The sequence below is a fragment of the Rhinoraja longicauda genome, chromosome 2, assembly GCF_053455715.1.
Source record: "Rhinoraja longicauda isolate Sanriku21f chromosome 2, sRhiLon1.1, whole genome shotgun sequence".
NCBI lineage: Eukaryota > Metazoa > Chordata > Chondrichthyes > Rajiformes > Arhynchobatidae > Rhinoraja > Rhinoraja longicauda.
This window is the reverse complement of record NC_135954.1, coordinates 97,044,465-97,061,200: the sequence shown is the minus strand read 5'-3', so window position 1 is coordinate 97,061,200 and position 16,736 is coordinate 97,044,465. Positions and strand designations below refer to the sequence as shown.

The window sequence follows — 16,736 nt, the reverse complement described above, 5'->3', positions numbered from 1 at the left end:
TGCACTTCTCGAAGTTTGTAAGAGTTATTAGAGGCATGCCGAATTTCCTCAGTCACTTGAAGAAGTGGAGGGGTTTGTAGGCTTCTTGGCTGTCACATCAATGTGGTTGGTCCATGACAGATCATTGGTATTATTAATGCCAAAGAACTTGAAGCTTTCAAACATTGTTGCTGATTGTGGTATGTACTCCACCATGCTTCCCGAGGTCAATCTTGCTCCATCATCTTGCTGACATCAAGTGAGAGGGTATTGTCCTGACACCATGTTACTAAGTTCTCGGCCTATTTCCTGTACTCCGTCTCATCATTGTTCGTAATTCAGCCCACCAGTGGTGACACCTGCAAACTTGTAAATGGACTTAGAGCTGACTTTGGCCATACAGTCGTGAGTGCATAGGGAGTAGAGTAGGGGCTGAGGATGGATGCACTTGTGAGGCACGCTGTTGAGAATTATGGTGAATGTGGTTTTGTCAGCTATTCTCAGTGATTGTGATCTGTGGGTCAGAAAGTTGAGGGTTCAGTGGCAGAGGGATGTGCTGAAGTTTGGAGTGGATCGTAGATGAGTTTATGGTGTTGAAGTTTGAACTATAGTCGATAAGAGTCTAAGGTAGGAGTCCTTATTGTCTGGGAGTTCCAGAGATATGTTTAGGGCCAGGGAGATGGCATCTGCTGTGTACATTCAAATATACAGCAAGCAAACTGCAGTGGATCAAGGCTGGTTGGGAAGCTGGAGTTTATGTACACCATCACCAGTCTATTGAAGCACTTCATGATGGTAGAAGACAGAGCCACTGGACAGTAGTGATTAAGGCATATACATTACTTTTCTTTTGCACCAGGATGAAAGACATCTTCTTGAAGCAGGTGGAGACCTCAGAATGGAGTAGTGAAATAAAAAATGACTAAATAACCCTGCTATCTGATCTGCAAAGGTCCGAAGACGCTGCCAGGGTCGCCATCCGGGCATGTTACTTTCTGCAGATTCACTCTGAGGAAGGCTGATCTTTCATCTGCCACGGTAACCTTTTGCCACAGGGACACCTGAGAATGATAGGGAGGGTGACGTTCCTCCTCCGACCATCTGTTCATATTGGGCGTAGAATGCATTGAGCTCTTCGTGGAGGTACCCATTGTTGATAGCCATACTGCCAGCCTTCGCTTTGAAGCCGATCACAGCATGCAAGTCTTGCCACAATCTACAGATGTCAATGACATTGCCTCGGGACTCCAGCTTGATCCAGAATTCCTTCATGACATCCCCAATGGTTCTGCAATGGTTGTAGACAGATTTCTTGAACTAATCTGGATTGTTTGACTTAAATGCTGCAGACTTGCACTTCATCTCGGAATGGGTCTTGCAATTCATCCAAGGTATCCAGTTGGGGAACATTTGTATCACCTGTTCCACTGATTTTCTACGGGTAGATGTGTGGTGCCCTTGAAAGCTCTGGACCTTGTACTTTTCAGCAACCAATAACTTTATTTGTGACTGTCCACTAGGGCAGTGAATCTGTGGAATTCTTTGCCACAGAAGGCTGTTGAGGCCGTCAGTGGATATATTTAAGGCAGAGATAGATTCCTGATTTGTACAGGTGTCAGAGGTTATGGGGAGAAGGCAGGAAAATTGGGTTAGGAAGGAGATAGATCAGCCATGATTGAATGGCAGAATAAACTTGATGTGCCAAATAGCCTAATTCTGCTCCTATTATTATGATTTCATGGTGGTATAAGCATGGACAGTAAGATAATGCTTTATTTAGCTTAAACCTAGATACAGTTCTCTCCTTTTCACTCACTCTTGTTGATTCAGCAAGACAACAAATCATTCACCAATCTCATCGTCACAATGAATTTGTTTGGGAAAGGGAAGGGAGAGCCCATGTTCATCCACCATCTTCCAAAAACAGCTGACTATATATTTTAGCTTTTTTTTCTCTCTGCCAAAGTACCATGTCTTCACCAACCATGCAAAAAATTAATTTTGTGATTTCCATCATCTCAAAAGTCTCTAGCCTGTTCAATCAGCATAGATTGAAACACTGGCACGCTCTCGGAAAAATTCAAGACAAAATGGAGACACAAGAGAGTGCACATGCTGAAATCCTGAGCACAAAACAAATCTGCCACCATCTGTCGAGTAAAATCAACAAATGATGTTTCTGGCTCGGACCCTTCATCAGACTGATGAAGTTGGGGGGGGGGTAGAAATTTGGAAAATGAAATAGGGTTTGGGACAAAGCAGCTAAGATGTAGGTGGATACAGGTTAGCAGGAGGTGCTTAATAGATAGGTGAAGTAAGTGAAGATGGCCAGAGGTGAAAAGGAGACAAAAGAATGTCAGGTAAGGAAAGAAGAGTGAAAGGCAAGGCATAAGTGGGGTTATGGGTATAAGGGAACAGGGAGCTTGGAAAAGTGGGGGATAAAAAGGAAATATGGGACTTGGGATGTGAGATGAGCATACAGAGGGGATAGGAGCAGGGTGACTAGGGTAATCGGAGATGGCGGGTGAAAGGTTGCCCACCAGGGTTGTGGTGGAGGAGCAAGGGAAAGTGTATTACTTGAAGTTGGAGAATTCAACATTGATAAAAAGATAAAATGGTAAAAAGGTCTGAAGAAGGGTCCCGACCCGAAACGTCACCTTCCTTCTCTCCAGAGATGCTGCCTGTCACGCTGAGTTACTCCAGCATTTTGTGCCTACCTTCAATTTAAAACAGCATCTGCAGTTCTTTCCTACACTGAATGTTGATACTATTGGATTGTAAGCTACCCCAGCGGAATATGAGGCGCTGTTCTTCCAGTTCGCATGTGACCTTACTCTGACACGGGAAGAGACAGAGGACAGAAAGGTCAGTATGGGAGTAGAAAGGATAGTTAAAGTGGCTCACAACCAGGAACCTTAGGCGGCCTTGGCGATTAGAACGCAAATGTTCAGCAAAAATGGTCACTTAGTACACACTTGGTCTTGCCAATATAAAGGGAGCCACATTGGGAGCACTAAGTGCAATAGACAAAGTTGGAAGAAGTGCATGTTAACCAGAGGAAGGAGTTGGGGCAGGTACAATAATAACATTTAAGACATTTGGAGAGATACATGGATAGGAAAAATTAGAGGGACATGGGTCAAATGTTGGAAAGCAGAACTAGCTTAGTTGGGGCATCTTGGTCGGCATCAACAGGCCAAAGGGCCTGTTTCCCTGCAGTATGACTGGAAGGGTTCCTGGGGTCGATGGATGGAGGTGTTATAGCGCCTTGTTTGCAGGGAAACATGCCTGGGGAGGGGGTGGATCGAGCGGGAAAGGATAAGCAAATCAAGGAGTTGCGGAGAGAGTGATCTCTCTGGAAAGGGGTGGGGACGGGAAGATGTGATTGGTGGTGGGATCATATTGAAGGCGGCGGAAACCAGACAGTGATGCTTTGGATGCGGAGGCTGGTGCAGTAAAAAGTGAGGACCAGGGAACTCTATCCTTGTTCCGTCTGATCCTCCCTTGTCCAGTCCCGTCCAAGCTACATCTTAGCAACACTTCACACGATCTGTACTACTTCGGCAACTTCCAATTCCTCGGCCCCCATCGCCTAATCTTTACCACTTTGCACACTCTTTTATCACTTCAGTAGCTTCCAAATACTCGACTCCATCGCCTAATCTTTACCATGGACGTCCAGAACCTTGACATCTTCATTCCCCATCGGAACAGTTTCAGGCTCTCTGACTCTTCCTTAGCAGAACACCAAACCGTTCCCTCAACGAATACTCTCCTCTGCCAAGTAGAATGTGCCCTTACCCTCAACGACTTCTCTTTTGATTCCTCACTTTTTTCAAGTCATAGATGTAACCATGGACCCTCACATGGGCTCCAGCTATGCCCGTGTTTTTGTTGGTTACATTGAACACTCATCGTTCCAAATATACCCTGGTACCTTTCCCCAACTCTTTCTCTACTACATCATGACTGCATTGGGACTGGTTCCTACACCCGTGCAGAACTGATTTCATCAACTACACAAATGATTTCTATCCTGCTCTTAAATTAATTTAGACGTTCTCTGGCACCTCTATCTCCTTTCTCCGTCTCCATCACAGGGGAACAGATTATCAATTGACGTCTACAACAAACATACTGACTCCCACAGATACCCTGACTGGATCTCTTCCCGCCCAGCCTCTTGCAAAGATGCTATCCCTCACTCTCAATTTCTCCATCTACCCACACCAGCACCCAAGATAATCTGTCGTCCTAGCCTTTCCACCCTTGGATGACTGAGATAAAGTAAACGGGGCTTCCAACTGTGCTCTTCACACGTGCACTCTCCGCCTCCCCCCCCGGTTGTGGAAGGAATCATCACTACAGTCTCCTCTCTGCACTGCTGCAGTTCTGCTCTCACTCTCCCTCCCCACTAACAGATGGCGTTCCCCTGGTCCTCACATTTCACCTCATCGTCCATTTCGTACCCCTTGCCACAGAGACCATTCTCTCTGCAACTCCTTGGTTTGCTCATTCCAGAGATTAAGGACCTACAACAAACATGGATCACAGTCAGGAAGGGATAATAAGTAACAAACACAGAACCTAGACAATATGTTGGATAACACAAAGTAGGGTGGCAATGTGAGTTGTGGGGATGCAGTAAAGTGGCTTCCAAGGAATAATGACAGGTTAAGTGTAGAGGGAAGGTGGAACAGAATGTGGAAAACTGTGTGGGCATTTACCTTTGAAGAAAATACAAGAGCAAACTCTTCTTTTTAAAATTGTAAAAGACTGAAACGTGTGTTGGTGTGCAGATGAACACTGGATACACTAATCAATGATAGTTAATGTGCTTTTTCAGGCCTGACTGCCTAACTATAATCAAGTGTCTGGTTTTGTTCATCACTCATTCCTACTCTGCTCTTCATCTTGTATTGTGTTCTCAATGTTAGCAATGTTAAAGGACTGAACACTGGCTGCATCATTTTCTTTTAATATTTTTTTTTACAAAACCAAATAATTTAACCTTCAATTGAAGAAAAACTATCCAAATCTTAATCCTAAATTAGCATTTCAACATAAATAAATACAGTAAGTATAAGTCAATAGCTTGACATTTTCCTAGCAATGACCAAAAAAACTCCAATAATCTCAACAGATAATATGGACAATCTAGTGTTTAAAAACATGAACACTTCAAGTTCAGGGATGCTTGAAGGAGACGGTTTCCAATATTGAGTCATCATGACACAGAACAAAGATGTAAGATTAAATGCTGGAATAGTGGAAGAATATGGGAGAATAATGGTTATAGATTTCATTTCTAGGGTTAGTGGTCAAAACAGAAACAAGGAATTTTACATGGAAAGTTGGTTGAAGGAAATTGGGTTGAAAGGTCAAACAGCATCCGTGGAGAGAGAAGTAGAGTTAATGCTTCATCAAAGTTCAGAAACATTCATTCTTTCCCTCTCCACTAACGCTGCATGAACTGCTGAGTATTACCAGAATTCTGACGTTATTTATCATTCTCTTCAACGGCAGTTTTTGCCTTTTCTAATGGTTTAAAGGTTTCTGATTTATAGTGATTAGGCTTCTTTGGCTGTGGGAAAAATGAACAGACATTAAGTCGCCGGGAAGAACTATTTATATTTCGTGCATATGTCAGGTTTTTGCAATTATGAAGTTTAAAAGGATGTCTGAATTTTTTGATAAGAATTCCTTATTTTTTAAATATCAGAGTTACATCTTCATAAATGTCTTCAGTATTCTCTTCTACAAAATACATTTTTTATCAATGATTTAACGTTAGCAAATAGTCTCCAAATGTGAATTGCACACTTCTGCCAGAACACCATTATGTTTTTATTAAATTCCATCAGTTTGTCTAGAAAAAATCCTTTCCAAAAGACCTTCAAAATCTAACCGATTAAATCTTATTCCTATTCTAACACAAGCAAGCGATGATAACACCAAGTACATTCAGCAGAGTGCAAATTGATTAATCCCCTTCTATAGAATTGCACCTCTCTTGATTACACCTATCAAATGTTAAGTACCATTATTCTGAAGTGACAACACATGACAAATTCCCCATCCATTTGCTGCAGTCTTTGTGGTCATGCTAGCCTGTACTAACGCTGATGAAAAATTAATTTCCCTTATCTACAACTAAGTCCCGAAATCCAAATCCTGCAAACTGGCAACTCTTTCTGTACAGGTATTATGAAAACCTCCAAAGATTAATTGCATGTCAGGTGACATTAAATTAATTTCTGTATTCCTGACAGACATTTGATACTCTGTACTGAGAGAAAAGATAACATTGTCAGAGTACACAGAGCGACAGCAGTGCAGCTTCCCGGGCAGCGTTGCAAAGATTCCCTTTATAAAAAGGCTACACTGCACTGTCAAAGGCACTGCCACCAATTCAGCTGCCGGCAGACTTACCAAGACAAGAATCTATTAACAGTGACACAATGCTTTTATTACGACTTGCAAATAAAAAAAAATTCAGATTTATGTTCAAATCCCATCGGCATTTACAGGAAAATAAGCAGATTTAACATTCTTCTTTCATTCTAAGCCGCATCATTTGAAGTATTATTAAGATCAGTCTAAAGTTTAATTAGTACACATGGGCTTTACCTACAGGAGATTTTATTTTGTCGCTATTATAGCTTATTTTTGGACTTCGAGCCATGCCATCTGGCAAAAAAAAATATCAGGTTCACCTTCCTTTGAATCAAAATGTTGATATTTTTAGGGTATTTTTATCATGCTATCTTACGGGCATACTTAAAGAGATAAGCCAGATGGTATCCCGTGCTTTCAATATGCACAAATGTAAAAGAAATCTGGGAACTATTGTCGAAATCAATTAATACTAAACATGAAATATCCAAATATCCATGGTATGAATAATTACTTTCATTACCACAAATGAAACCTTAGGATGATATGCCAATGTATTTAAAAAAATTATTATATCAACTCTGGTAATATCCAGTTTGAAAATTAAATCATTTAAAGCAAAGCGATCCAGAAATAAAAATAAACAAAACTCGGTAGATATCTGCAACATGTATAAAAATTATGATGTGGATTTAGCTAAAATAACTGCTGTTTATACATTGAAGGCCCTCCTTTCCTCCAGGTTTTCTACTGATACTCCTGACTAATATGGAAAACATTTTTAAAATAATTATTTATTTTAATTTAGCAATATTACACATTTTTACAAAGAAACGTAGGTCTTACCATCGTTGGTAGCTTGAGTATCCTTATTTTGGGATTAATGTGAGGCCCATCCCCTCCTCCACTATTCATTCTTTGCATTACTGTCCGTTTAACACCAGGCTTTAATTCTTGGGACTTGACTGCAGATTGCACACTGGGTCCCGAAGTCCCAACTGGTTTAGACTGGGCTAGTTTGGGAAACTGCAATTGATTTAAGGGTGCAGGTCTGATCTGTTTGATTTGGTTGAAATTTCTTCTCATTTCTGGCTGAATTTGAATATTTCCAGATTGTTGAGTTCTATTGACTTGCTGCTGTACTCCTATACTTTGTTTTCTTGTGAACAGTCTATTCTTTATATTAGGCTGTGCTTGATTTACAGCCTGTAATGAAGCTGGGTTAAAATTCTGGGGAGCCTGTTGCGTATTTGCTTGGTGTTGATGTTGTTGAGATGGTTGTTGGGCTGCAAGTGGTTGCGGCTGCTGCTGCTGCTGTTGTGCAAGTCTTTCAAGAAGTTCTTTCTTTCGGGCACCAGCTTGCTGTTGCCGTCGAAGCTCCTTCTGTCTCAGTATTTCTTCTCTGAGTCTTTTCTGTTCCTCAATTTTCAAACGATACACTCTTGTTTCCTCGTCTTCATCTGGAGACTGGCAGAGGGGAAAAAAGGATTAATAAATTTAATACAATAAAATGTCAGTATTGAATGAGATGAATTTAAACTACTTTGAAACAACTTTTTTAAGAGCTGAAGCTGAAGAGAAATCTTCCTCTGACAAAATTATACAATCAGTAGCTTGGAAAAAGTAGTCTACAAGTTTGTCACCACGAGGAAAATAGTGAGGAATTGGTGGAAATTGCAGCAAATCCAGGCAAGATCCATCATTTTTTTCAGTTTTAACCCTGGTACTGGCAATGTGTGGCAGTCAGTGAACTAGTGTGTTACTCGTGTGAAATGTGGGAGATCAAAGAGAAGTCATGTTTGGAGGAAGTGTATTCAGTTCAAGCTTCTCAGACCATTTGATCCAATCAGACCAATTGGAGGGTCAGTTGGACTCAGGAAAATATAGGAGGCAGAATGTGTTATCGATTGGAGTTTCAGGGAGGTCATCATACCGCAAGTTCAACTGGATGGGTCATTGCCAGGATTGGCAGACAGATAGAGTAGAAGTCTTCTGGGACTGTTCCTCTTTAACAAATACATTGTTTTGGATACCTTTTGGGGGTAATGGCCTCTGAGGGAAAAGCTACAGATTGATCAGTTGCACTGTGGTTGGCTCTGTTGTACAGGAAGGTAGGCGAAAGTCTAGGCGAGCAGTAATGATAGGGGACTCTAGTCAGGGTCATTGGTAGGCAGTTCTGTGGATATGAGAAAGACTCCAGTGTGGTATGTTCCCTCCCTGGTGCCACGTATAAAGAATGTCTCTGAATTGCCACGGGACCTTCTGAAAGGTGAGGGAGAGCAGTCTTAGTCCATACTGGTACCAATGACAAAGGCAGTAAGAGAGATGAGGTCCTGTAAAGGTAATACAGGGAGATAAGCAGAAGGTTAAAGAGCAGGTCCTCAGAGGTTGTAATCTCAGGATTACTCCCTGAACCACATACTAGTGTAAGTAGGAATAGGTGAATAAGGCAAATGAATGAGTGGCTGAAGAGTTGGTGTGTCGGCATGGGGGCTTCAGCTACTTGGACCACTGGGATCTAGACAATAGACAATAGACAATAGGTGCAGGAGTAGGCCATTCAGCCCTTCGAGCCAGCACCGCCATTCAATGCGATCATGGCTGATCAATCTCAATCAGTACCCCGTTCCTGCCTTCTCCCCATACCCCCTCACTCCGCTATCCTTAAGAGCTCTATCCAGCTCTCTCTTGAAAGCATCCAACGAACTGGCCTCCACTGCCTTCTGAGGCAGAGAATTCCACACCTTCACCACCCTCTGACTGAAAAAGTTCTTCCTCATCTCCGTTCTAAATGGCCTACCCCTTATTCTTAAACTGTGGCCCCTTGTTCTGGACTCCCCCAACATTGGGAACATGTTATCTGCCTCTAATGTGTCCAATCCCCTAATTATCTTATATGTTTCAATAAGATCCCCCCTCATCCTTCTAAATTCCAGTGTATACAAGCCCAATCGCTCCAGCCTTTCAACATACGACAGCCCCGCCATTCCGGGAATTAACCTAGTGAACCTACGCTGCACGCCCTCCATAGCAAGAATATCCTTCCTCAAATTTGGAGACCAAAACTGCACACAGTACTCCAGGTGCGGTCTCACCAGGGCCCGGTACAACTGTAGAAGGACCTCTTTGCTCCTATACTCAACTCCTCTTGTTACGAAGGCCAACATTCCATTGGCTTTCTTCACTGCCTGCTGTACCTGCATGCTTCCTTTCATTGACTGATGCACTAGGACACCCAGATCTCGTTGAACTCCCCCTCCTCCTAACTTGACACCATTCAGATAATAATCTGCCTTTGTATTCTTACTTCCAAAGTGAATAACCTCACACTTATCTACATTAAACTGCATCTGCCATGTATCCGCCCACTCACACAACCTGTCCAAGTCACCCTGCAGCCTTATTGCATCTTCCTCACAATTCACACTACCCCCCAACTTAGTATCATCTGCAAATTTGCTAATGGTACTTTTAATCCCTTCGTCTAAGTCATTAATGTATATCGTAAATAGCTGGGGTCCCAGCACCGAACCTTGCGGTACCCCACTGGTCACTGCCTGCCATTCCGAAAGGGACCCATTTATCCCCACTCTTTGCTTTCTGTCTGTCAACCAATTTTCTATCCATGTCAGTACCCTACTCCCAATACCATGTGCCCTAATTTTGCCCACTAATCTCCTATGTGGGACCTTGTCGAAGGCTTTCTGAAAGTCGAGGTACACCACATCCACTGACTCTCCCTTGTCAATTTTCCTAGTTACATCCTCAAAAAATTCCAGTAGATTTGTCAAGCATGATTTCCCCTTCGTAAATCCATGCTGACTCGGAATGATCCCGTTACTGCTATCCAAATGCTCAGCAATTTCGTCTTTTATAATTGACTCCAGCATCTTCCCCACCACTGATGTCAGACTAACTGGTCTATAATTACCCGTTTTCTCTCTCCCTCCTTTCTTAAAAAGTGGGATAACATTTGCTATCCTCCAATCCACAGGAACTGATTATGAATCTATAGAACATTGAAAAATGATCTCCAATGCTTCCACTATTTCTAGAGCCACATCCTTAAGTACTCTGGGATGCAGACCATCAGGCCCTGGGGATTTATCAGCCTTCAGTCCCATCAGTCTACCCAAAACCATTTCCTGCCTAATGTGGATTTCCTTCAGTTCCTCCATCACCCTAGGTTCTCCGGCCCCTAGAACATTTGGGAGATTGTGTGTATCTTCCTCAGTGAAGACAGATCCAAAGTAACGGTTTAACTCGTCTGCCATTTCTTTGTTCCCCATAATAAATTCCCCTGCTTCTGTCTTCAAGGGACCCACATTTGCCTTGACTATTTTTTTCCTCTTCACGTACCTAAAAAAACTTTTGCTATCCTCCTTTATATTATTGGCTAGTTTACCCTCGTACCTCATCTTTTCTCCCCGTATTGCCTTTTTAGTTAACTTTTGTTGCTCTTTAAAAGAGTCCCAATCCTCTGTCTTCCCACTCTTCTTTGCTATGTTATACTTCCTCTCCTTAATTTTTATGCTGTCCCTGACTTCCCTTGTCAGCCACAAGTGTCTCTTACTCCCCTTAGAGTCTTTCCACCTCTTTGGAATAAATTGATCCTGCAACCTCTGCATTATTCCCAGGAATACCTGCCATTGCTGTTCTACCGTCTTCCCTGCTAGGGCCTACTTCCAATCAATTTTGGCCAGCTCCCGCCTCATGCCTCTGTAATCCCCTTTGCTATACTGTAATACCGACACTTCCGATTTTCCCTTCTGCCTTTCCATTTGCAGAGTAAAACTTATCATGTTGTGATCACTGCCTCCTAATGGCTCTTTTACCTCTAGTCCCCTTATCAGATCAGGATCATTACACAACACTAAATCCAGAATTGCCTTCTCCCTGGTAGGCTCCAGTACAAGCTGTTCTAAGAATCCATCTCGAAGGCACTCTACAAACTCTCTTTCCTGGGGTCCATTTCCAACCTGATTTTCCCAGTCTACCTGCATGTTGAAATCTCCCATAACCACCGTAGCATTACATTTTTGACACGCCAATTTTATCTCCTGATTCAACTTGCACCCTATGTCGAGGCTACTGTTTGGGGGCCTATAGATAACTCCCATTAGGGTCTATTTGGGGTCAGGAGGTGTCATGTACAGGAGGGACATCTAAACTGGGCAGAGAAGAAGAGATTCAATTTCCTTGTGCGGATGTTTGTTGGTGCTTCTCGGGAGATTTTAAACTAGTTTAGCAGGGGAATAAAACCCAAAGTAGAAATGCATCAGATGAGAAAGAGGAAACAAATATAGAGGCTAAACCAAGTTATTCCACCAGGCAGAGGCAGGACATGTGAGTGGAAGGTCTGATTGGCTAAACTGCATTTATTTTATGAAAAAAGTCTCTTGGATAAGGCAGATGAACTCAGGAGCATGGATCAGAACTGAGGATTGCGATATTAAAGCTATTACAGAAACACAGCGAAGAGATAGGCAGGGAGATCCCGAGTAGGTATACAAGAGCTGGGAAGGGGTTGCTGGGGAGAGAGTAGGTCCCAAGAATCAACATGGTAATCTATATGTGGAGCCATGGGAAATGGGCGAGGTTTTAAATGAATACTTCTCATCTGTATTCACTGTAGAAAAGAACATGAAAGCTAGCGAGTTTGAGGGAGGGAAAAGTGATATTCTGGATCATATCACCATTAAGAAGGTAGTGCTGTTGGTCCTGAAATGCATACAGATCAAAAGGAGAAGAATAAAGAGAATGGAGAAAATTCAGGAAAATAAATCTGGGCCAGGGCCTAGACAAAAACTATACGATGAGAGCTCAACTTTGAGTTGAAACTTTTTAATCTGTATTAGACAGATGAATACCCAAAACATACGTTCCTTGTAAAATTAATATTTTCTTGTTTTCTTTCACATTTAATCTCCTTAAAATTATGAAATATCTTATTCCTCTTTTAATTTTGTAATATATTAGGCAGTACATTAAAAGTACCAATTTCCTTCAAACAAAATACACACATTTCTCTTACTTTACTTAGTTTTTAAAAAAATATATATTTTTAAGGTGCAGGCAACTTTATTAAGTTAAAAGGTTTTTTAAAATGACAGATGCAAGGATATAAGGTACAGGAATAATATTCTCGCATTTTAAAGCAACTTTCATATACACAGCATTAACACAACAAAATGGATAATTGTATCAGACCTGTTAAATGTTAATTCCCCAAAGAATACAAAATGCCTAGCAACTCAAATCTACCTGCAAAATCTGATGTAAATCCCAAGGCCCATTCTCAAATGAACAGGGCAGTGACTTTAGTAAATGTACTATATAAAATTAAACTGGAAACCAGCAATGAAGACCTAATTACATTTATTTGGTGACATGCTTTTAGGAAGAGCATATAATTTCCCATAATACTAAATATGTAAAAATGGTTATCAAAATGCTTATTATGGAATCCATAATCAGAGGATTTTTTATTTATTCCATCCATTAACTAAAAACCTCATTCACAACACTCACAGTTGCTTGCAAGTACAAACAATAAAAAACAATCTGGTCAACATACTTCAACATGTTACTGGGTCTCCAATTAAACTGCTCAAAATTATATCTCAACAAAGGCAATAATTTCTCTGGCAGCATCACTTGATCAGATTCCACTATGCCTCTGCTCAAACTACCTTTGGAAGCTGTTCCCAGGGATCCTCTTGGTCATCCACATATTTCTTCAGCATCATTCCTTACAACAGCACTGCAATGAATCTTTAATCCATGTTTCCCCACAGGCGAAAATATTTTCGATGCGTTCAACCAGCATCTGCACAAATAATTATTGGTGATTCCTCCCCTATCCAGCTTTTCAAGACTAGCTACTGCTAAAAGTTAGACAATTAAATGTAGGGCGATAATCAGAGAGGATACATTATGGAAGAGTAGGAGTATTGAGCAAGGAATCACAATTGTTGCTATTCCCATTTTCTTCAGATCATTCCTGGTTATGTTACCTGGCTAAACCCTTTTTGAGTTTTTGAGTAAATTTCCTCGTGTTCACTCGAATTTTGCTTGTCAATTATTGACAAGATAATGTATCTGATAAATACTTTGACTACAAGTTCAAAATTTGTTGTCCTTGATATGAAGAGTGCATATGGCACAACCGTGCAGGGAATACAAGATTACATCAAATAGTATTATTAATACTACTCAGCCAGAACTTACCAACTCTTTTGGGATAATCAAACCTGGTAGCCTTTGTGGAAATCAGTTAGTTGATTTACACATTGAATTGGGCTTTCTCACTACCATCTTAAAAAGGTCAATTCCAATTTTGGGCTAAAGTAGAAGAGTGAGGGTCATCACTCTGATCTGTATAATTTTAAAGTAGAGAAGCATTGAGATAAAAGCCAAAAAGTTCCGCTGCCACTCCATCAGAAGTCCATTTCCTTTGGTACCAGGACGAGCTACACCATCTGATTTTGTGACAGTTTGGAATTGGCCTGTTGTCCAACTAGTTCCAATCTACCACAAAAGTAAACGAGCCAACTAGCTTGATCCTGCTGAAACATTTCTAAAATGTATCAGATTTTCTTAAGGGGTGTAGGTATATCGGTCTGAAGAAGGGTCTCGACCCGAAAAGTCACCCATTCCTTCTCTTCAGAAATGCTTCCTGTCCTGCTGAGTTACTCCAGCATTTTTGTCTACCTTGGGTATACAACACAATCCTGCTGCCTGAAGTCCATTGAGAAAGATAAAGCAAAAAAAAAACAAATTGCTGGAGGAACTCAGCATCTGCGGAGGGAAATGGACACATTTTCAGATAGTGACTCTTCTTCAGACTGTTGGAGTAGAAGGGAGATGGTGAGTAGAACGAGAAGGGTGGGGCAAGACCTGCCGAATGGTAAAAGGATCCAGATGAGGGCGGGATTGATTGGCGCAGATGAGTCAGATGGGAAGAGAGAAGGGTGGAGTTGGTTACAAATGCTGGTGGTGATAAGTCGCAAAGACAAAAAGGAGTGTGGTGGAAAGGCAGAAAACGTCATTGAAAAGCTGAGGGAGCTACCTCAGAGAATACGAACACACAACTAATTTCTTTTTGAAAACATCGATTGGCCATGAAATCAGGGCTATGAGTGACTCATGTATTTGCTATTGCACTGCAATTTGCAACTATTTGCTTTGAATTGTAATCCCCACTTTATTTAATCTGATGATCTCCGATACTCACTACACATATTAGCTGTAGCTTCATGCTATCATGAATTAGCGCCATGCATTAGTTTTAATATTTGCCAAAGAATATGAAAACCAGTTGAACAGATGGGTTCAGCAAATCCTTTCATTATACAGTGCATTCAGAAAGTATTCAGACCCCATCACTTTTTCCACATTTTGTTACGTTACAGTCTTATTTTATAATGAATTCAATTCTTTTTTTTTATCACCAATCTACACACAATACCTCCAAATAAAAAAAGCAAAACCAGGTATTTAGAAATGTTTGCAGAGTATTTAAAAATAAATAACAGATATCACATTTACATAAGTATTCAGACCCTTTGCCCAGTACTTTGTTGAGGCACCTTTGCCAGCGATTACAGCCTCAGGTCTTCTTGGGTATGACACTACAAGCTTGGCACACCTGTTAATTGGTAATTTCTCCCATTCTTCTCTGCAGATCCTCTCAAGCTCTGTCAGGTTGGATGGGGAGCGCCGATGCACAGCCATTTTCAGGTCCCTCCAGAGATGTTCGATCGGGTTCAACTCTGGCTGGGCCACTCAAGGACATTCAGGCTTGTCACGAAGCCACTCTTGCGTTGTCGGCTCTGTGCTTAGGGTCGTTTTCCTGTTGGAAGGTGAACCTCTGCCCCAGTCTGAGGTCCAGAATGCTCTGAAGCAGGTTTTCATTAAGGGTCTCTGTACTTTGCTCCGTTCGTCACCATGCTTCGCCGTAGGTATGGTATTGGCCAGGTGATGAGCAGTGCCTGGTATCCTCCAGACGTGATGCCAAAGGGTTTAATCTTGATTTCATCAGACTAGAGAATCTTGTTTTTCATGGTCTGTCTTTTAGGCTCCTTTTGGCAAACTCCAAGTGGGTTGTCATGTGCCTTTTACTGAGGAGTTGCTTCCGTCTGGCCACTCTACCATAAAGGTCTGATTGGTGGAGTGCTGCAGATATAGTTGTCCTTCTGGAAGGTTCTCCCATCTTCACAGAGGAACTCTGGAGCTCTGTCAGAGTGACCATCGGGTTCTTGGTCACCACCCTGATCAAGGCCCTTCTCCCCCGATTGCTCAGTTTGGCCAGGCGGCCAGATCTACGAAGAGTCCTGGTGGTTCCAAAGTTCTTCCATTTAAGAATGACGGAGGCCACTGTGCTCTTCGGGACCTGCAATGCTGCAGAAATTATTTTATACCCTTTCCCAGATCTGTGTCTCGACACAATCCTGTCTCAGAGGTCTACGGACAATACCTTCATTTTCATGGCTTGGTTTTGCTCTGGCATGCACTGTCAACTGTGGGACCTTATAGAGACAGGCGTGTGCCTTTCCAAATTATGTCCAATCAATTTAATTTACCACTGGTGGACTCCTATCAAGTTGTAGAAACATCTCAAAGATAATCAATGGAAACAGGATGAACCAAAGCTCAATTTTGAGTGTCATAGCAAAGGGTCTGAATATTTATGTAAATGTGATATTTCAGTTATTTCTTTTTAATTACTTCGCAAAAATTTCTAAACACCTGTTTTCACTTCATTCTGGGGTATTGTGTGTAGATTGATGATAAAAAAATGAATTTAATCCATTTTAAAATAAGGCTGTAACGTAACAAAATGTGGAAAAAGTGAAGGGGTCTGAATACTTTCTGAATGCACTGTAAAGTGCATCAAAATCAATGCATTTATCAGCTATCTTGAGTTGGCTCACTCAAAAGCCCATTCAACAGAGCTGCACAAAAATATAGTTTCATACTGCACCTGAGACTAACCTGGTAATTTATTATGAAAAGGTCAAAAGCTAAGATGCCAGAGCTTTGAAATAAATACAAAAAAATGATATTAATACTCAGTAGATCAGGCAGTGTCTGTGGAGCGAGAAAAAGCAGCTAGTTTCATTTTGCTAACTTTTTGCAGTTCTAATGAAAGAACTGTTTTAATCTGTGGCGAAGGGAATGGAGAAAACAGAGGGAATGTCTGTAATATGGTTAACGTACATCCCATCACTGACTTCTGCCCTTTGCTCCCTCCGCCTCTGCACATCAAACTTGTTTGGTTTCTAACTTCCCGTTCTGAAGGTCATCGACCTGAGAAGCCAAACTTGGTTCTCTCTCCACAGATGTTGCTAGAACTGAAT

The 16,736-nt window shown here is 41.5% G+C and overlaps 1 protein-coding gene across 3 annotated transcripts in view; it reads right to left on the bottom strand.

The window, feature by feature from the left end:
* The window catches only part of rbm33a (RNA binding motif protein 33a), a 143,322-nt gene that overhangs the window by 28,626 nt on the left and 97,960 nt on the right, over positions 1 to 16,736 (bottom strand). For all 3 annotated transcript variants that reach the window (XM_078424779.1, XM_078424787.1, XM_078424795.1), the window contains one exon: positions 7,222 to 7,842. In XM_078424779.1, coding sequence (XP_078280905.1) covers positions 7,222 to 7,842 — 621 coding nt within the window. The remainder of the gene's footprint in view (positions 1 to 7,221; positions 7,843 to 16,736) is intronic.